The sequence below is a fragment of the Canis aureus genome, chromosome 25, assembly GCF_053574225.1.
Source record: "Canis aureus isolate CA01 chromosome 25, VMU_Caureus_v.1.0, whole genome shotgun sequence".
NCBI classification, from domain to species: domain Eukaryota; kingdom Metazoa; phylum Chordata; class Mammalia; order Carnivora; family Canidae; genus Canis; species Canis aureus.
The window spans coordinates 8,274,143-8,296,433 of record NC_135635.1 but is presented as its reverse complement, the minus strand read 5'-3'; the positions used below and the strand labels follow the sequence as shown (position 1 = coordinate 8,296,433).

The window sequence follows — 22,291 nt, the reverse complement described above, 5'->3', positions numbered from 1 at the left end:
ATCCAAAGCAGACACCGTGCTGAGCATAGAGACAGACGGACAGGGGGCTCGAGGTCATGACCTGAGCCGAAACCAGTGGTCGGACCCTTAGCTATGCTACCCAGGTGTACCATACATAGAGAGATTTAAAATAATGATTAGTCAGTTACTTCCTGTGTGACTCCTGTGTTTTGTACCAAGAAAGGCCTTCCTTTCTCCCAAGATATTATATATATGAGATATAGATAGGTAGTGCCAGAAAAACTTTGAAAGACTCTAAAGTAGGGGGAGGGGGGGAAAGATGGCCAGATGATCTTTCAGTGGCACACTATACAGCTTTTCAAGGTGATGTGGAAAAACACTGATGATAGGATGGATATCCATTCATGGCTACAGTCTGTTAGCAACAGTTTTTCAGTCTCATCATCAACTAGACTTCTGCTTCCTGAAACTTGCCTGAGGCTCTACAACAAACTTCAGGCCAAAAATCTGGTTCTTTAGCAAAGACAAACTGCCCAGATTCTCAGGGAGTTGGACTGTGCCAAGTACATTGAACTATTGACACTTCAAAGAACAGATGTTTGGGTACAAGCTTGAGCTGACATAGTTTGGATGGCTTTCAGGCTGTACCTGTGCAGTGTGGGTGGACATCCAGGACTCGATTCCAGAAGCAGACAACTTTATAAAAGCAGAATGCTACATCAAGATCCCACAGAATAGAATTTCACAGGATGAAATGAGCTGATAGAAATTTGACTGTGGTTGTTGAGGCTGTCTTAAATGCTCTATTTTCTGAATCCATAAGGAGGCCATTTTTCTTCTTAAGTGACCTTTAATCTACAATCCAGTAGACCCTGCTCTTGTAAGGTGAAGTTAAACTTTTTTTTTTCCCTGCTTCTCACTGACCTTTCTTCCACCCACCAAAGTAAAAAGCTGAGTTCCCATACTGTTTCACAGCAATATACTTATTTGCATAGGTTCAACAAGAATCTTTTCCTTTCTACCAGTACATAATTGGAAAAAATTGATCGTGTAACAATGGTCTTTCCTGGAATGTCATATTCGAGAATGATGCTCAGTCAGTTATGTCAAACAACTCTAGGGAACAAAGGTTATTTCACTTATGGAGCCAATGCCTACAAAACCATCCCAGCAAAACTGGCCGAGTACAATCCTTAAAGGTGGTGAAAATGGGGCCGGGCAGAGGGTAGGGAGGGGGACGGGACTCAAGTAGAGAGGAATTCACTCAAATTTATAGACAGTGCAAGCAAAATATGGTAGTTTCTTGGGGTTCCTTTCCCAGCCTTGAGCTAGTAAATAATAGAGACATTAAACATACAATTCTGTGGCTCCAGTAGCTGTTCAGTACTACATGGCTATGAGTTTTAAATGCAAATTCAAAGAACCCTATATGATTAATACTTGCCTCACTTAAGAAAATAATCAGGCCAAACCTAATGAGTCCAGCCCTTTTTTATTATCAAAAACAATCTTTGAGATTTTTATAGTCACAAAAAAAGGAAGCCGTTAGGGAAATTGGAAAGACTTTGGAAGCAGCAGAAAAGGCTACTGGGAATACTTTTGATATCTCTTCTGGGTTAGCTGATTCTGTACATATTTTGCCTTTTTGGGGAGATGGGGGTTTTGAATTATGTTATAGCCTTGTAAATTATGCAAAACTGATGTAGAAATGATTACTGCCCAGAGAAGTAAAAGAATTCTGCTGGTGGAGATGCAACTGATTTCCCTGTGGGTTAGTCCAGTTTTGTGTCTATTAGCAAATTCATTTCAGCTCCCCCAATTGCTTATGTATGTGTCTGTTCTTTGAGTTATCCTTTGAACCATTTTTAAAATATCTTACTTGTTCCTTCATTAATAGTGAGCTAAATAAAATTTTTGACGCATGACAGCCTTATGAGAGTCATGGGTTTACACTTGTGAAAAAACATACTTGCCCACGTGTTGTGTATTCGAGCCGTCTTTAGATATAAGGGGCAATAGAGGATCCTAGCTTTACTTTCTTTAAAAAGCTAATCATTTTTTTCATAGTTATTGAATAACCCATATTTCCCCTATTAATTTAAAGGCCACCATTCTGGTGTTATTTGGACCATTTATGTGTTCTCTATTATGATCTATTTATTTATTTTCACATCAGTAAAAATCTGTTGTAGGTGCTACAGCTTTATAATACACTTTGGTAATCTGACAGGTTATTTTGATGTTACACTGAGCCCAGAGAGGAAGAACAGATTGTCCTGCCAATTCGGATTAGTCTAAAATTTAAACTAACTAATGATAAAACATTGGTATACAAAAAAATTGCCCTGCTATTTGGGTCTCGTCAACCTCTTCCAGATTATCCAACCAGACAAAATACAATTATGAGTCTAGAAGGTAAGTAAACAGGTCTTTTGAGTTGCAAAGTCAATGAGCCTGAAGTTTATCCCATAGGGGAGGTAGAGAGAGAATAACCCTGACCCAGACTGTAATATGTAAAACAGGGCACAACAGAACAGTATTGGCAGACATTCACGGAGTAATAGTGGAAGAAGTCAGAACTGTCAAAAGCACTGAAGGATTGAATCTTTTGATTTAGAACAAAACCAGCTCATATATTCAATGGCCTTTTGGATGTTTGCATTTTAACAACTACTTGGGTTTGAAAGTAATAATTACTTATACTCTTTGCCTCGGGGGTTTTGATTGGCTAAGGAATAGACAAGGAATACATGTATAAAAATATCAGCTTTCTTGCCAATGAAGCTGATTTGGAATAACAGCTCCTGTGCCCCGAATTTCCACCTTGAGATCCACACATGCACCTGTGCTCTGCAGAATGGGCTGTCATCCAGGCAGCTCAGGGAGAGGCAAGAAGGGCTGCATACCCAGTCATACCATCAAGGTCCAGGTTGTTTTTGCACTAACCCCATCTGCAAAAGGAATCTGGATATCAGAATCTGGCCATCTTGCTGGTCTGATAAACCTTTCCTAAGATCATGGAGGAGGAGCCAGGAATAGACAAAGAAAAGGTCAAGGTGCAGAAGCTTTCCCCATAATAGTTCAGAGAAATGGAGGCGTTGATAGAATTTTCTGTTACAGGTGGCTACAATATGAGGAGAGTAAGACTAGAGTCCCTATTACAATATAACATAGAAATTGATCCATAGGGGATCCCTGGGTGGCTCAGCGGTTTAGCACCTGCCTTTGGCCCGGGGCGCCATCCTGGAGTCCTGGGATCGAGTCCCACATCGTGCTCCCTGCATGGAGCCTGCTTCTCCCTCCTGTGTCTCTGCCTCTCTCTCTCTATCATCAATAAATAAATAAATCTTAAAAAAAAAAGAAAAAAAAAGAAATTGATCCATAAAGATGAACCTGAGTTTAAAAGGGAAATATTATGTTTAGTCTACCCTGATTACAAAGAATGGAGAAATATGTAATATGTTTCAGATCAGATTTCTATCAGAGGTATTGTTTTTCAAGTTTGGATATGTAAATATAAGTTTTCATGAACATACAACGTTCCAGAACACTGACAAATGTGTGCAAATCTGTCTCCAACAATCAAATGCCCCCCATTTTAGTACTGCATCCCAAAAGAATGAAGGCAAAACTCAAAAATGCTTTTAGTTCACATTTTTTAATGTTTAAAAACTATGTTAACAGAGCAATTATAGAACAGAACTTCTTAATATTTCTTTATTTACACCACATCCTGGGGGGAAAAGAAACTGTTTGATTAACCATGAATAGCAAGGTTTTGTGACTTGTGACTTACTTCTATCACCCATCTGAAAGTCATTTACAAGTTTTTATATTAATAAAACAGTGGTGTGCTACACATACTGGACTTATATGAAGTCTAAAATACAACTGGACCCTGGAGCGTGGACTATGTACCAACGATCAAGATTCAAGTGTTTTGGGGAAAAAATGACTTAAGACAATCTATGTTGGCGTCAACGCTGAAAATGAAAGGCAAACATGCAAGACTTTCAAAAGCTTGATAAAATAAAGGTCTTTTTTTTTCCCCCCCGTCAAATTTGTGCTCACAGTTAATATTCAGGTTTTTTTCCCCCTGTCAAAGATCCCAAGGTTTGGGAAATGCAGCAATTCAATTTAATTTTGAAAAGAAAAATTCTCCCCAACCTCTGTTTTCATAAATACTGTGTAGTGGTATCAGTGTTAACGGCAAAAGAGCATTATGAAGAAACAATTTGTCCTTTTGGGTATATCTATGTCTATATGACAGTAATTTGGGTCTAAATATTCCTTATTTGTAGCTCAGAGGATTATCTCTTAAATAATTGATCTTAATACAAGAAATCAATGCAACTATTTCTCAGACATTTTGCTTTCTAAACAATTAAGTAAGATTTTTAGAATCCAAGTTTACACTGAGAGGATGATGTTACCTGGGCAAGAATGTAAATTTTCCTAATTCCCAAACAAAACCACTAATATCTATGACAACATTTATTCTCGTTATGCAGATACTAGATTCTTGATATGCAGACTTCTATTTCAGTGTGAATCAACAACTGCAAAAATATACAGCCTCCTATTTATTTACAACATATTTACATACAAATGAAATATTTCCTACAATAAACCTCAGCTGCATAGATTCTTCCTTTTAAAAACACAAAGTCAAGCCTGTAGACAGATGGGCCCAGTTCACAGCCCTTCCTCTGAGAAAACCCTAAAGAAGGAGAAGGACTGAGCTTTGTGAATTTTACAATTTTCAAGCACTTTCCCTTTTAGATTTAGGGAGGTTTTTCCGTTGTTAGCCACCCCATTCCCAATTTGTACCTAAAGCCCTATGTCATCATCAATAATTCACTGCGTGTATTTTAGAGGAAGTATGTTCTGTTGCTGAAGGATCCTCAGATCTGCCATCCATAGGGAAAACCATTTATTGGCCCTGCTCAATGATGTAGTCTGTCTTCTTTGTTTTGAGAGTGGCTACAAGTTTACAGGGAAGTGGACTGGAGGCATTCTATTCTCAAAGCTTCCGCCCTTTCCAAGCCTCAAGCCATTTCCATTGATAAACTGAGGGAAGCCAGTGGCTTTGCTCTGAGGCATGAGATCAAATACCTGATGGTGTCCTCAACCTCCTCCCCACCCCATAAGTGGCCAACATTGTGACCTACTGAAACCCGGCCTTCTCCGAGCAGCTGGTCGATGCTTATGCGGTGCATACCTTTCTAGAGAATTCACTTTAAAAGGAGGGCACGATGGATCATTACACAACGCACAGGAACATTGTGGAGAACTTAACTCCTGGCACGAATTCAGGATCTCCTCTATGGAAGGCCACATTTACCAAGGGGGTTTTCTTTGCGTTCTCCACAAAAACAGAAACACTTCACTTTCATGTCTTCACAGCTTCAAAAGAAAGGTAATCCCAGTGCACCTCAGCCCGGGAGACCCGAGTGCGGGGAGCCTTCCTTTACGACTGTGCGTCAGCACCAACATTTCCTAGGCACCGCACTCTGAGGTAGGACGACTGGGGAGAAGCAAAGAGAGACAAGTTGGCCTGTGGTGGTTCTCTGACTTGACGTGCATCAAGGTTACATGGGGGGCTTGTTCAAACCCAGACTGCTGAGGGTTTCCGCCCCCACAGTTTGTGATTCCATTAGTTCTGGGGTGGGGCCCCAAACCCTGCATCCCCACAAGTCCTCAGGTGCTGCTGCTGCTGCGGCCCATCCGGGGAGCACTCTGTGAGAACCAGGGCCCTAGAGGCTTGAGTCCAACTCCAGAAGGAAGTCAGCTGTGGGGGCCATTTCTGCGGTGTCCTCTCAAACACAGGGATCCCACCACAGTCCCCTGTCCACCCCCAGCCCCGTGGCCGTCACCCACGTGTGCCTTTCTCAACAGGGTCCGCAAACACAGAGAAGGAAAGTCAGTAGAGAGCCTCTTGGACAGCGACCTGCTTACTAGGCGGCTAAACCACGGTCCACTAGCCCGAAACCCATTCGAAGTGCTGTGTGCTGGCACTCGGGGGAAGCTCTGCGCCAGCATCCTGCCCTGTAACTGGGGTGGGGTGAGGGGGGACAAACCACGGAGCAACAGGTCCTACAAAACAGAAAAGCCAGGCCAAGCCTGAGACCTCTAAGCAAAAGAAAGGACACCAGCCGAGGAATGAACGTCCCCGGCGGTTTACAACCCACAAGAGGCCCCATCCTCCTCCTCCCACCTGGTTCTCTGGTGGCCCTGGACTTACTCTTCCCTCCTTTGCCAGAGACCTTGCTTCAGGCCACACGGTCTCCACTAACTGGTGGTCACCCTCCCCCCACCGTCCAGCAGCTGGTGTGTGGCTAGCGTGGGCCGTCCAGATTCCATGAACAGGAGTGACGTCTTCTTGGCAACTCTGAACAAATACTCCTTAGAAACAGTATTCTCTCTGGTGGCTAGGCTTTTTAGCAATCACGCTTTATTATCCTTATTCTGCTAAATGATGGGTTTGATCATCCTTCCTAGCTGCTCTGGGGCCTAACCACCATGTATAACCTGGTTTTTAGAGGAAAATACATACCAGGTTGCAAACAACCAACTAACAGGGTTTTGCAACATGATCTACTTATAAATCGGGGACAGCCTGTGTTTAATGAGATTCGATTTCTCTCCCGTACACACTTTACTACCCCACTCCCAACACTACGTTAAATTAGGGATTTACTAGTATATTGTGTGATAATAACTAGAGAACAGGTCTAAATCCAAAGTATGAAACTGGCACTGTTCACTAGTGTTAAGGTTCTAGCTACCAAAGGAAAACGTGCTGCTCCCAATGGCCAAGGTATAATATTCTTTAGTCTACTAATTTAGCAGAAAAACTTCTATAGCACTTGACTGTTGTTTAAATTCTACCTAACATCTGTGATACATGTATTTTTGGCTACCAGTTCACTATTCTGAACAAGAAGAATTATTGCAGTACACTTTACAGCTAATCCCACACAAATGATGTGATTAATCTGTGGTATTTGACAAATTACGGTAGGGTCTATTATATTCAGTCAAAAATCAACTTAGATAAACATACAAAGAAGATTTTAAAAACCTGCAGTATCACAGGCATCAACAACAATGTGCCTCCTCTAAATAAATATCTTAAATAATAATAAAAGTTCCCTGTACTGACACAGAAAATCCAGAGATCCAAAAATATCACTACACATCCCAAGAGTTACAATTTTCTAAGTTGACTTTGTGTCAAATGAGCTGTTATAAATTAAGGAGGAAAATAGAAAGTAGCATAATATTGCTTGCAAACTAAACTCAGTACTTTTTTAACGGAGGGTCAGTCCACTACCTGGCTATTTCATTGCTCGGTGCCCTAGACGAGCCTCTGAGGGCCAACTGACTCGTGTTGCTCAGTTTCTCTCCCTGTTCATCCAATATGGAAGACACTGCTGAAAAGGCCAGAGGTGGCTGTGGATTTTACTAGGCTAGGTATTCATGTATGAGGAGGTATTCCTATCTAATTACCCGAACTCTGACCTAACGTGGATAGAACTCAGGAGCATTACATTAAAAGCTATGATGATCCTACCAAGAAATGCAGGAAATAACCTTTCCATCACAAGGTGCTTCGATGCCTGCCTTTTCTATGGGGGAGGGACAGTTCCTTGTTACTCCTGGGGAATGATGAATAAAGATCTTTGGGGATTTGAGTGAAGGAGGAACAGAACGCAGAGCTAAGTGCTTGGAAATCCCGCCAAGGTTCTACGGTTTAGATCCTACTTATCTCTGGATAATAAATCTGTGCTCAGTGAACGTACAAGTTTGAGAAATTCAACCAGAATATGAATAAACCACAAGTCCTATTTCAAGAGCACAAACATTTCTTACTGTGTGATAAGGACTGTCCAATCACAGGTGGTGGCCCAGCTTCGGGGGGATGCGATTCTGGGTTTCCTTGCTGTCCTCCAACTTTCCAAGCTATGCCTTGTCCCCAACTCTCTTCTTTTTCAGTCTCTGTGTAATTTCCTTCCACCCCCTTTAGGAGGCAGTGGGGCTGGGGTAAGGGTGTGAGGCAACGCTGTCCTTCTGTGTGAGTGACGCTGGGCAGGCAGTAATGGCCCACCCCTTGGTTAGGGATGAGAAGAGGAGACAGCACAGGCACCAAAGTCCCCGTCGGAGGGAAGGAAGGTACACTGATTTTGTCACAGGTTCTTCTCAAAAGCTATATCTGAAGGTTCTTTTTCTTTATTTTTTCCCCAAGACTCTGAGTGGATTGTTGATGGAGAAGAAATAGGAATGAGGCTTATTTAAGGTACAAAAATCTTATATTTGTAATAACCTAAATTTATAGATATAAAACAAGTCTTTTAAAGACCCCCTAAAGTACCCAATATAAAACAGGAATTACTTATCCTAGATCATCCTTGGTTAGATACACATTATTCTCTGTGCAAAAAGCTGGTGGACATGAGTAAAAGCTGCTGGGTTTATAATTTAAGAAAATGTCTTCTCTCCCTTCAACAATACAGGCATAGGGTTGAAGGCTATTTGCATCAGAGGAATATTTTCTTAGGCATTTTGGATGCTCTTTTTGCAATACTCTAGCTTCTCAACTTATTACAAAGGTGTCACAGGTCTCCCTCAGTGGAAGGTGACTTGGATTGGAATTTGACACAGTTGGCCAAGAGGGAAACAAAACTCCATTTGCTAGATAACCCAAATGTGTAGTTTAAAATATTTACCAAGGTAAGAAATCATTCTCACCCCCTCCCCAGCTGAGAACACTCATTGCAGAATGTCTCTGCATGAAGCAGGATGTAGTACCAGTGAGGCCACTGGCCCGCCGGAACCTGGCTGCCAGCTGATCAGAGCCACCTCAAATATTGGGCAGGTTCTGATCCAGCAATGGCACACACCCTGTCACTCTCTTATGATTATCCCTGTGTGCTATGTTAACCAAAGTAGGCAAAATATTTATGAAACCATTTTTTTTTTCTGTAAAGCAAAATAACTATATACAATTCAAGATTCGTTTTCTCTTCTAAAAAGGTACAGATGGTGTGAGTGGAACATCGGCAGGGAAATTATTTTAGAATCCAGATGCATAATAAATAAACATGATTGATCATTATGTTTTCAAAGTTCTAAAGGACCATGAAGTCACAAAAAATAGAGTAAGGAGGGTGAAGAATAACTGATTGTGAAGAATACTGAGAAATACAATTGCATGAAACTTTAAAAAAAAAAAACAAAAAAACACCACAATCCTGAAATCGATCCCAAATCTTAGAGGAACAGGAACCATTATACAAACAGGTTTTTTGTTTTGCTACCGAAGTGTTATTCCATTTTAGGTGTCTTGTGAATTTCTGTTTGCTTCTGTAAACTTGCGAAAGAAGTGATGAGAGATTGCTGATGTGTGGTGACATGACGGGGCAGCGGGCTGGAACGATTCCTGTCCTCAGCTGGTCTCAGTGGCCTTCGTCACTACTTGATGAGCAGGCCCAGTCGTAGATGACCAAGGGAATGCTGACCAGGGAAAACAACACCCCCAGGCCCAAGAAAAGGGCAGCCTGGAGCAACACAAAGGCATGGGTTATTTTCAGTGAGGCCCACATTTCCCACATACACCTGGGGAAAAAAAATAGAAATACTTTCCCTCTTCTTTGTGTGTCCCCAAAATTTGGAGTTTGTTACAACCATTGCTGAACTGTGAGAATCATCCCAAGATTGTGTGGATCTGATTCTTCAAGGATGGGAAAACAAGAACTAGCTATGCAGGGCCATCCTCCACATTCTGATCTTTGACTTCATGTCACCTCAGAACAAATATCCATTCTATAACTCTCTGGGTATCCTTATAGTTTCTTTCAAACTAAGCTCCTAACAACAACAACAAAAAAAAGCCTCTGAAAATATACAGGTCATTTTGTTATTTTTTTATGAACCAACCAAGGTTAGTTATCATTGGCAGGCAAACATTTCTGTTTGGAAAAGTGGGAAAAAAGTTATATAAAAGCAAAGTCAATCTGAGCAAGTGAAATAGGAAATGGGTGTCCACAACTAAGTTATTTTAAGAGTTCAGGAAGGCAGAAGAGGGGACCAAAATCTGGAGAACATGATATTAGAAATTGCTTGGCCTTAAAAGTATCCAATGAGGGATGCCTGGGTGGCTCAGCGGTTGAGCATCTGCCTTTGGCTCAGGGCGTGATCCGAGAGTCTCGGGATCGAGTCCCACATGGGGCTCCCCGCAGGGAGCCTGCTTCTTCCTCTGCCTATGTCTCTCTCTCTCTCTGTGTCTCTCATGAATAAATATATAAAATATTAAAAAAAAAAAAAGGTATCCAATGAGAGCTTTGCAGGAAGAAGGATGAAGTAACAGGAGAACCAAGGGGGCTGGACTGGAACCTGGGGGATAGAGCTAAGGGAAGGAGAAGAGGCAAATGGTAGGCAGGGCTGTACACCGCTTACCATCACAGGTCTGGTCTAACTCCCAGTGGGGCCCCACATGGACAGGAGCCCTTGTCTAATGCTATCTGCTAGATCCTACTACCAGTTTTAACGTTAAGGAGGCCCAGAGAATTCACGAGCAACAGGCCTCTACCATGTTCAGATTTAATCTGAGTGTATTTGACGGGCTCCTTCTCTGTCCTTGTGAAGCCCCTACTGGTATGGTTTAGTAAGATTTGGGACTTCTGGCTTCAGGGATAATCCTGTTGGGGAAGTAGATGTTGTACCAGCATCAGTGCTGCTTTTCCTAAATGCATAAGGATGATCCCTTCTGCCTACATCTCTCACCCGGGTCTGTTGACTCGGGTGATACGTGCAGTTGGAGCGCTTACACTATCTGGGAGGGCAGCTGAGAAGCCTTCTCCGAGGCCAAACAAAATGGTGCTCCAGAAGGTACTCATGTAGCAGCCACTTCACCCCTGCTTCCCTTACTGTCTCCAAGTGCACCACCTTCAAGATGCCTTTGAACTTCATCAGACCTGGAAACAAGAATCCCAATGTAGAAAGGTAGTTTCTGAATCCAGGTCTGTTGTTCCAAAGTATTTCTGTCAAACCATAAAAAGGCTCTTTAAGCTAACTCAGCCATTTTAAGTTAAGGCGTCCCACATTCCCTGGGCTGTTGGAAGGAGTTACATGACCACGAATTGTACAGAAGCAGTGGGCTGCCCTTAATCTTTGAGTCCCTCTCCCTTTCCTAGCTTGCTGAAGACAAGGCATCGCCTTACAGAGACGATGACAACATCCAGTTTCCCAGGTGGCCCAACCCTCGCTCAGGGAAAAGTTAAAACACGGTAAGAGTAACATATTTTCAGAGAATAGATCAGATTCTGATAAGGTATTTTAAATCCCCCAAAGGGGAAAACTATAGGACTGCTCCCCTTTTGAGGTCGCTACCAGTAGGGTCAGGTAGGGGAGAGATGGGCTATTTATTTGGGGAATAAATAATTTTTAATTTACATGAAAAACTAATCAGAAAAATCAGAGTGGCAGGCATGAGACATACCCAAATTCTTTGAGTTCCTTTATCTCCATCCTGGCTTGTGATTTTTAAATAAAGAGATGAAGGAAGAATGAAAATGAGCATATTAGCAGACGTAACTCCTGTAAAATAAGAAAAAAAATTGATGTTGTTATGGTGAAATTTTAGCTTTCTAAACAGCTGTTGTAGAGCACTGATAAGTGTAAAGTCATCAAGCCGTACCTACGACCCCAAAAATATCCTTCATGGAGGGTATGAAGATCACCAACAAGTTGATTATCACCAAGAGTATGAAGGTAACCAAGATATGGCGACACAAATTAAACTTCGTTTTCTTAGCCAGTTCAAATAAAGATGATCGAACCTACAGGAAAAGAAAACAAAGACTCCGTGACGGCCTCCAGCTTGCCAACCTCCACATTTTCAGCAGAAACTCATGTACTGGTGCACAGGAATCTGTGAAATGTTTTGCAAAGCCTTGCACAGTATTACAAGCAAAGGTCTTGATTTAAGGAAAGTATTTTTATTTACAAATAGGTAGTTTGCTTTGGTGAGGGGTAATTGCTGTTTCTATCTATGACTAAGTGTTCTCTTCCAGTCCCTTTCTGTTCTCTCATCGTGTACGAGGAAGATTCAAACACTCCGTCTTGGACGCCTGGGTGGCTTAGTCTGTTAAGCGTCTGCCTTCTGCTCAGGTAGTGATCCCAGGGTCCTGGGATCGAGCCCCGCATCGGGCTCCCAGCTCAGTGGGGAGTCTGTTTCTCCCTCTGCCCCTCCCCCTGCTCATGCTCATTCTCTCTCTCTCTCAAGTAAATAAATAAAATCTTTAAAAACAATCATTCTGTCTACATTTCTTTGTGAAAAAGGAAGAGATTATGAGAATTAAGATTTATTCCATCAGAGCCTGCCCTATCTCACTGACCCTACTTTCTCTCTGAAGGGCCCTAACCGAGTCTCAGGGTCCTTCCCTACTATATATGGTTCCAGTGACACTGGGAAGTCACCCTCAGCAGGCTTTCTCTGGAGCGGGCTCCTGAACACAGGAGAAAAGGGGAGGCCTTGGCTTTTTGTATGTCGACAGCTCGGAGGCCTCTTACTCACCGTGAAGAATAACACGGGCACTGTGAGGATGACAGCCACGATGACAGCCAGCCGCACTGTCAGGATGAGAATGTCATCTTTACTCTGGTACTTGTGGAGGAGGTCCGACTGTACGTTTTCTAAAGCGAGGGAGAGTATTAGAAAGAAACAAACACATTGCTGAATGACAGTTTTTCCTAACAACACAGAATCTGGAAACAAAAGGGCAAGGAAAGCAACGTTCTAGGTGTTGAGGTAACTATTACAACAATTTATGAAGTTGAAAAGAAAAAAATGCCCTGTGTGAGACAGGCTCCACTTGTCCGTATGTAACTTTAAAAGGAATTTACAGTAATTTCTAGAAGCAGTTACACAGTGTGGGGATGCTCAGCTTATACTAAATTCAACCTGGGAGTAAATCAGAATTAAAAATAACAGAGTTGAAGCACAAAAACCTTCCTCATCTAGACTTTTCCCCACTTGGTGCCACTCATCAAACGACGCTACACCTCTGCAGTCTTGCCAGGTGGACTGCACGCCACGCAGAGCCTCATTCAGACCCTCCTCTTATCATTCCACTTCCAGGGGCCAAGAGAAGGTGGTGCTAACTTCACCACCAGCAGGAAAGAATTCTCTTCCATACATGTTTTTCTTATTAAAAAAGAAAAAGTATTTAGCTTATGTAGCATTTTGAACTTTTCTTAACTCTGAACTTCAGGACGTGATTTCAAAGACAACCAAAGCTAGAATGGCAGTCCCTGCAAATGCTCACTCCTTTGACCAGAGCACCTTCCCCTCCTGCATGTCTCCTGTAAGGTCTAGCACCTTCCCTTCCTGCATGTCTCCCATAAGGTCTAGCACCTTCCCCTCCTGCATGTCTCCCCTAAGGTCTAGCACCTTCCCTTCCTGCATGTCTCCCATAAGGTCTAGCACCTTCCCTTCCTGCATGTCTCCCGTAAGGTCTAGCACCTTCCCCTCCTGCATGTCTCCCGTAAGGTCTTCTCACTATACCGGTCTCAAGGTTCTGGGGGTGGAATTCCAATTCGATTCTGTGCCATAGATTGGTCTCAGTTTTGGAAAAGGGACCCTAGGTTATAATGAGAGTCTTATTAGTTCTAATTTTCTTGATTCAGAATTTATAACCATCTAAAAATAGCTGAGCCTCTTTCTTTAACCAAAGAGTATAAAAGGGTTTGATATTCTATTTTTTGTGGGGGAAAAATGGATTTGCAAAGAAAATTCATGCATGAAGGGGTAACAGTGACACTGTTCAATTAACAGGGAGGCTCTCCCTCCCTCCCTCCCTTTACCTACCCCCAGCCCTGCAACTCTGCAGGAAAGCTAGAAACACTATTTTTATGCAGAAATTCAACATGGTATTTATGGATTTATCAGACAGTGCTGTTTGCCATTGCTTACAAAAACAGTAACAATACAACTGTATATTCAGGGTAGCCAATCTTCTCCAGGCTGAATTAATTGTCTCCAAACCTATTTAAGTTTGGAGACATTAGGGTTTATGGAAAAAAATGCCCCAAAGAAATATGATTTAATAAAGAACAATGTGAAATATATGTATTTAAATTTAAATCAAGTCCCAAATCATAATGGTAATGAAAGATGTTAAATACAGCTTGAGGATAATCTGAATAGGAGAGGATGAAGACCTAGTAAAAGAAGGAAAACTATTCCCACAGGGCCAATAAATTACAAATGAAACCTAGTTGTTCTCTTTTTCAGATTTCATGCCTTTGAACCTTCTCTGCCATTCCTTCACATCTTTGTAGGGCTCCAACTTCCAGTGAACAATCAGGCGTTTTATTTTTAATTAACACAAGTGTCATGAGTGTAGCACTCTGCTCTTTCTCACTTTCAACATCTGTCTCTGTCTCTCTATTAATGGAATCTGACCCAATTCGCAACAGCAATTAGGAGAGCCTTCTCCGGTATAGTTCTAAACTTTCCTCAGTAAAGGCGGCATGCTTATAAAATGCAGTTTCTTTTAAGGACAGTATTAGGAGAGAAAAAAATTACAGTATCTTGTTTCAGTAATTATTCTATTGCGCAGTCTGCACAAAATATACAAAGGAATCATCACCACTTGCTTTATGCAGAAGAAAAGACCTGCACAATCAATGGGTAGATTTTTTTTTGCTTTTTTGGGCTATCATGTTAAAAAGTTATTTAGATATTGGGGTGCCTGGGTGGCTCAGTTGATTAAGCGGCTGACTCTTGATTTCAGCTCAGGTCGTGATCTCAGGGTCCTGGGACTGAGCTGTGCTTTGGACTCTGGGCTGAGCAAGGAGTCTAATTCAGGATTCTTTTCAGGATTCTTTCCCCTACCTTGCCCCTCCCCCTGCACTCAGACTTTTTTTCTCTCTCTCTCAAATAAATAAATAAATCTTTTAAAAAATGTTAAAAGTTATTTGGATATTGCTTTTCACTAATTTACTTACAAATACCTATATTTACGCGCTAACAGAAGTCACTTACCATAGAATGTCAAGTAGCCAAAAATGGCAGTCAGGAAGTACATAACAAACATGGCGAAGAAGGAGATATTGGAAACCATCTGCATCTTTTTCTGTGATCGACTAAGAACAAAGATAAGGGAATTGTAAAACTTACAAACCATGTTACTGAGCTTAACTACCAGTGCTAACACAGAAGAATACTAACGACGTTCTATCAGGCTAGGGAAGATCTGACCAGCTGAGATCACCCCTCTTCTACACTCACTGCCCCCAGCAATTACTCCAGTTTAAAATAACTTCTTTTATACCAAACGGATATTGTGAGAGAGATCCATGGAACTACCGATCCCTTGAATGTCCTTCCCCATTCTTTCAAAAGAATATCAGGTTCTCATCAAAAGGCGGAGAATATTTTTTAATATTTGTTTTTGATATTATCTCCACACTCAGCATGTAAGGGGAAAAAAGCAGAATAAATTCAAATGGGCAGCCCCAGAGATGAACGGCAAAGCTAGAACTTGACCTCAGGTATTCTGCTGCTACAGCTGCTACTTAGGTTCCTTTTTCCCCTCACTGTGTAGCCCCAGGATACACCTGCCATTCCTTGGTCTGTGTTTCCAGACCAATAAGTACCCAAGTGATCACAGCTGTGATGGTGAAGGGCTCTTTCTCTCTCAGGTCAGGTTTACTCTGGGAGTTTTGGGTGAACTTTAAGTTTCTTTAATGGCCCAAACAATTAAGCTATCAGGCCTGTAGTCAATAACAGATCATGACTGTCATAACATTTGTTTGCGTCATAATAGGAAAAATTGAGAGAAGTATACACATCAGAAAAAATACAAACTAAAAGCTGGACTATTAGGTTTAAAAGAGGTCAAAGACATATTTAAATATTTATGATCCTGAGTATAGGATCATAAAGTAGGACTGATGTACATATAGGTAGATGTAGGTATTTCCAAATATATCCACATATCAATTACATATGAAAGAGGAAGAGTCATAAGTGAATCAATGCTAACAGACATCTATTTCATTTTTCAAAATGGAAATAGATAGCTACATGGTATATCTTTTCTGAGCTTAAGACTACGCCATGATGACTATTTTAATCTATAAAGTCTGCTAAGAGTCGGCTAAAAAGAGAATCCAGGAGGAAATTTATAAGCAGGATTTTTAGTTTTCTCTAAAACAGCAATCAAAAAACAAATCCACAGAATCATCTTCATGGTTTAAAATGAACAATAATATTCTTTTATCCAGTTTGTGGCCTTAACATTGATTTCTTTCTCCCTGATTTCGCAGCCTTTTCCATCTAAACCAGTAAGAGGCAAATCAGACATGAAGCATTTTGCAGTTTATAGATGCTGATTATTATTATACACTTGTAAAATAAGCATAAGTAACATAAAGTAACACGAATACTTGAACTCTCCTAAGAAACACAGTATGTGAAAAACTAACAAAAAAGTCCACATAGTTGGCCACTTTATATGTTTATGGCCAAAATATACTACAGTTTTCTGATTTTTTTTTTTGTTCTTTTTTTTTTTCTCCTTTATTATAGTACTTGCTCAAGAATGGCAGAAAGTAAATGTTGAAGCTGGGTGATGAGTCCTTGGAGGTTTATTATATAAGTCTATTTATTTTAATACAATACCTGGCTATTAATGAGGGGATGTAAAAAATGATTAAGATAAAAAAAACAAATCTCTTACTCTTTAAGCTCACTGTAAATTGGCAGGACTGACGGGTGGCAGACAAAAGCAAATGCGATGGTTGGTAAAGCGTACACGGTCTAGTTGAAAGAGAAAAATAAACATTAAGAAGAAACATTTTTACTCGAAAAATTATTCTGCTCCAATATCTCTGAGCTGATTTTTGTCTGACAGCTCTTCAGAATCCCAGGATTATTTGGTTATTAGGAGGGCTTTGATATCTAAAATAGAAGCAGCTTTTCTAAGAGAGCTTATCTAGCATGAGACGTGAGGCACTTGGCACAGAGGGGTTTTAGGTTCACCTCACCTACAGTGTATTGCACCTACTTCAGGCATAGCATCATCCCATATTTACATGGTGCTGGGCGGTCACACAGCGCTTTCCCTACGTCATTTCACTGAGTCTCTACAACAACCCTGAGCAGTAGACAGACCACCGATACTCTTCTGACTCCCTCCAAAAATTCAGGTGACACACTCAGGACTTCCACCTCTATTCCATGGCTCTTTGCTCCATAGGGTACATCAAATCAGACTTAAAAGATGACATCTAAAAAGACAACTACTTCCACGTTTGTTACTTTGGCTGTGTCCTTAGAGTTGCCGGAGAGAGAGAGAGATCTCTCTGTATAGAAATAGATCTGTATCTATTTCGTTTTCTCAGATAAGGCTTTTTAAAGCTCTCAATCTCAATATAACTTCTGATACAAAAAGAAGGAAGAAAAACTGACATTCCTCATGCTCTAATTCTGCAAAAGCTCTATACCAGGCCCATTCTATAAAACCCTATAAGATACAGAATTCTAGTTTTTTACATGGAATTTGGTAACTTGCCAAAGGATTTGAATCCAAGCCTGACTGGTTCTGTAGTCTACTGTTCCCCATACTACTAACAACACCCCAACTGTATGAAAGTTTTCTAAGTGCCAATGTGTGGCGGTATCCGTACTTGACAACTGTGCGAGCTGGTGTGCTTTACAGTCACTACGAGAGAAGAGCAGTGGGCTAAGGATGTTATTAATCTGTTTTTTCAAAATCTACAAGGAAAAGAGGAGCTGAGCTAATGATCCAGAAAGAGATTTTCACAGAGAATGCTTAAGGTTGTCCCATACATAAACTGGATAAAAGGAGGCATGAAATACAATCTTTGTCTATTTCTCAAAGGTCTCTAAATTTATGGAATTTGGGAAGCAGTGGTATGGTGTCCTATCGAGAATGAATACTTTCAAAGCAGTTTAATTACAACAAATATGAGAACTACAATGCCCTTAATAAAATGCTCTTTTTTATATTTAAAAGATAAGGAAACTTACCTTTGAATTGAAGGTAACATATTTTGGTGTACACATGTCAGGATTTGTTAAATTAGCACTTATTGTTGAATTTAGCTCTGCAACATCGCAGCGAATTTGAAATTTCTTGTAGATAACCTGGTATTAAGAAATATAGGAGAAACAAAATGGACTTGATCAAATTAAAGCCAAACAATGAATAACTGGCATTGTACTATGGCAAAACTAAACCAACCCTTTTCATCAGCACTTACCACTATAAGGAAAAATACCATACAGCTCAAAGAAAATCCACTAGTATAGCCAAGATACCCTAAAAGAAAAGGTGAAAAAAATTGTTATTATTTCATGTATCATCTTGTTTTTTCAATGCATTATTTCAAGCATAGTTCCAATAATATGCAAATATGCCTGTGTGAACATAAGATTTATTATTTGAGAGTGCTACTTTATTTGTTAAAAAAAAATGGTGACTTTAAATAAAAACATTATATTACTGTTTTGATTCCAGTTTTCCCTGATACACTAGACAATGAAGATTCCCAGATCCAGGGAAAAAATTGGCCCCAAATTTGGCCATAGCTCTTGGTTGCTATACTCTCTGATGGAGACCTATGGCCAGATGCATTTGCTCCTTGATCTACTCCATAGTTCTTTATTATGTACCTATTGTGTACATAGTGAATATCAGCTACAACACTTCTCTTCCCACATGAGGGGCACACACAGGGGAGATGAAGTGATTTCTAGGAATAAATTGAGCATCTGGGGCTCTTCACCTTGCTACCCTTGGAATCCCCCAACCACCATAATTTCCACAAAAGCAGGGTTAACTTGTATGTGGGAGGCTGCACAGAAGCAACTTTCTGTCTTGATACTAGATTTGAAAATCTACTTATCTAAATAATCTGGATATTTAAGATGTTGTATAAAGAGAATTCCATTTTCTGTACTTTTCTCAGAGGAGACTGTAAGTTGTGCTATTGGATATATCACCATGTCTGCCGCTGGCCCCAGAACTTCACTTCTCCGCTCCATATCTCAGTAGGATTGCTTAGGAGGGTCACATACTGACCAGCGTTTTCATCCCATATTAAAGTTAAGCCTGATTAATACTTGTAAATTTATCATTCACTTAAATCTTTACCCCACGAGTGAAAGTAGAGTTGGCAAAGTTGTTCATTTTTATCCGGTTTCTGATTCATCTGGGCACTGTAGAGACTATGATAAAAGCAAGCTCTTTCCTTACCTAAGTTCTTCAAGAGACACAGAGGAAGGATTATGCCAAAGGTAACCACCACCACCAGAACACGGCCATCCACATACCAGGCTCTGAAAGAGGCATTTAAATGGTTGGGTCACATTTTTGTAGAAAGTTGTATTTTTTTTTCCTCAAATGTAAAATTTCACGATGTATTTTAAGGAATTTTTACTATTATTAATTTTTACCATTAATTTCTATCATTATTCAGGTTTATCCAAACACTTGAACCCAGCCACTCCTCATTTACTATCGTCTAGCTCCCAAGTGGTAGAAGGGATTTTTCCCCTCCCCCATCAGCTAAATGTGGCGTTCCTTTGAATTATTTACATGGTTTCAAAGCTGAATGCACACACTGCATTCTGTTAGATTACAACATGTCTTATCAATTATTTAAAGATAAGTTCCTTTTTGTTTTGCTTGGCTAATACCATTGAAAAACAAGTCAGCACAGGTAGGCATTGCTTTCTCCCTAACCTCTTGTATTTGACCTTGAGTCCTGATGATAGAACACAAGGAACTCTGGCTTCTATGATTCTCCCTTGAAAGAAAACAGAAAAACTAGACTGACAAGAACTGTTAAACAAGAGGGAGTCAAAACAACCGATGTGCCAGGTGTACCTCCAACATTTTCCAAGCTTAGCTGTATCTTTAATAAAGTTGGCTCATGTAAATTTTGCTCCCTTCTTTAAGAAAGAGACAACGGTCTTAATGCGTGTTCCACTTCTGTGTTAAATATACGTCTGTGTTAAAAGTACTCCGTATCTGTTCTATTTTGTAGAAACTAGATATAGATCTCAGGCTCTCTGGGAGGTGCAGCATCTACCGTTTGCAGCCTGACAGATAAATCTACCTTTTAAATGTTCATATTCAAATGGCTTTCATTTATATAGCCCTAGAGAAATTTGTTAGAGCAACAAAGAAAGAAAAAAAAAAACCTAGGGAAAACTCAAAAACTTTGGTTAGCCCACACTTAAATTAAAAACATTTTAGTTATTTCACAAAAAACATGGTCGATAACTTACGAAAATGCCTCTTCCTTTCCCATGAGAAACTTTATGGCAGAGGGTAGTTCATTTTTTACTATGAAGAGGTAGCTCAGCATTGCTAGAGGAAAATGAGAACATTTTTAGAAAGAAGATACTAAGGCTCACGTTGCAAGCTATATAAAAGGCTAGCAGCCTGTTCTTAGACTGACCTTCAGTAAGACACAAAGACAGTTTTAGCTACTCCGTATACTTGGTTTTAAATAAGTGACTGCTCTCTCCGCTTTGCTTTCCATGTGCCATTTTAGCAATGAGAACGATCCTGCTTCCATTTTGTTAAAATTCATCCGGCCACCCAACCACCAGAATTAGAAAAGATAATAATATTCACATACTTTTAAAGTTATGTATAGAAAGCGTGTTCTTTTTACCTCCAGTGTTCTGTAGAGAGGTGGCTCCAAAGATTACGAGCTTCCCTGTGGTGCCAAAGACCTGTTCTCCCAGCTTTTCATAAACCATGCAGCCTATTTAAAAACCATAGTTGAGAACACAAGAAATGACAGGGTTCTAAAAGTTAAAGAAAGCCAAGATTTCCTCATTCCATGGACTATTCCCCAAGTTATTCTGTCTTTCTCAAAATCACACAAATAGCCTTTTGGGCTTTGCAAGGGGTAAGGCGTTGCAACCTCATGACATTTTAAAAATGTCAGACATGACCACCATTTCTCCTTTTTTAGGTTGGCTACGAAAGCATTACAATTAAATTATTAGGTCATAAGGCTTATTTTAAACTATCTCGAAAAGTCTTTGTCTTCTTACTTTACTGGGGGGAAATTCCTATTCTGGTCTCCCTCTCAGGTCTGATGATATCATTAAAATAAAGATTTGATTTAAAAATACAAATCCTATGGCTGGGATGAAAGTTCCCTTCTGAATTAATTACGTGAACCGATGAGGCTAACAAGGAATTATCTTAATCACATTCCACAAATGCCTCATGTGTCCTAAACACAGTAAGAAACATGTAAGAGTGAACACCAGAACTTTGATCATTTGTAAAATTTAGTTCAAAGATATGCAACTCAGAAAAGAGACCAATAGGTAAATCTGTCAAAAGAATAATTTGGCTACAGCAAAATCCTAACATGTTCAATGGTCTCATCTCAATAAATACTAAGCTGCTAAGCCATTCATTTAAAAAAAAAAGTGTTTATATTTCTTTATGACAGTTTGGCTCACATTTTTAAAACGTTCACAGAAAGCAATATAGGTCAGACTATAATTAAAGCTTTGTTTAATCTCTCATAAGACTGGTGTTTACACAAGACAATGGTAGATCCTCAATTTATTACAAAATGTCCCAGCTAAATGGAGTCATCTATGTACAGTAATAGTTGGTCAATGTGGTTTTAGCTAAAGTCAAAGTCAAAGTATTACAAACAGAATCCATTTGTCCCAGGAATAGAAAATAAACACTTCAGGTATTACACTGCCCAGAACCTGGAGCCTTTCCACAGCACCCTCACTCCCACGTTGCCTCAGGCGTAACATTTTCTCCTCGGAATATACACAAAAAAGAATGAGAGCTCTGTTTACTTTTAAAATCTTGAAGGCTGTAATATCAAAACATGGAATCCTTGCTCTGAATTTATTAAGACCTAAGGAAAAACTGAAGCCTTTCAAACAGAGGCATCTCAAACTAGAAAAACAGGTATAATTGGGGGTTTGCTTTACATGACAACGCTACCCTCTCAATGTCCAAGACAATGCAATTTCCATGGTGCTGTGTTTATTTCTCTGGGTCAATACCACTGTAGGTTTTTGAGGGACTGTAGGTCAAAGTACTCTTCAATAATCAGTTGCTGAATCGGGACGGTATCACTTGTTTACAGTATCACCATGCAAATCAGTCACCCTGGCTTTAACAAAACTAGACATTTATTATCAGCTTACCTGTTTCCTTGGAACAGATCAAAAGAAGGTTTATTGAATATATAGATAGCAGTGTCACAGAAGTCAAAAGTATCCTAAAGCAAAGAAAAG

The 22,291-nt window shown here is 40.2% G+C and overlaps 1 protein-coding gene across 7 annotated transcripts in view; it reads right to left on the bottom strand.

Moving 5' to 3' along the window:
• Positions 1 to 3,600: 3,600 nt before the first annotated feature.
• The window catches only part of SLC38A1 (solute carrier family 38 member 1), a 69,965-nt gene continuing 51,274 nt past the window's right edge, over positions 3,601 to 22,291 (bottom strand). For 6 of the 7 annotated variants that reach the window (XM_077870346.1, XM_077870344.1, XM_077870347.1 and 3 more), the window contains 12 exons: positions 22,202 to 22,275; positions 20,680 to 20,772; positions 20,288 to 20,369; positions 19,251 to 19,333; positions 18,256 to 18,314; positions 18,023 to 18,139; positions 16,710 to 16,789; positions 15,011 to 15,111; positions 12,539 to 12,657; positions 11,660 to 11,801; positions 11,462 to 11,559; positions 3,601 to 9,521 (listed from right to left, as the gene is read on the bottom strand). In XM_077870346.1, coding sequence (XP_077726472.1) covers positions 9,420 to 9,521; positions 11,462 to 11,559; positions 11,660 to 11,801; positions 12,539 to 12,657; positions 15,011 to 15,111; positions 16,710 to 16,789; positions 18,023 to 18,139; positions 18,256 to 18,314; positions 19,251 to 19,333; positions 20,288 to 20,369; positions 20,680 to 20,772; positions 22,202 to 22,275 — 1,150 coding nt within the window. In that variant the 3' untranslated portion in view covers positions 3,601 to 9,419. Of the gene's footprint in view, positions 9,522 to 10,790; positions 10,938 to 11,461; positions 11,560 to 11,659; positions 11,802 to 12,538; positions 12,658 to 15,010; positions 15,112 to 16,709; positions 16,790 to 18,022; positions 18,140 to 18,255; positions 18,315 to 19,250; positions 19,334 to 20,287; positions 20,370 to 20,679; positions 20,773 to 22,201; positions 22,276 to 22,291 lie in introns of all 7 variants that reach the window. The other variant, XR_013363898.1, reaches the window with a different exon arrangement.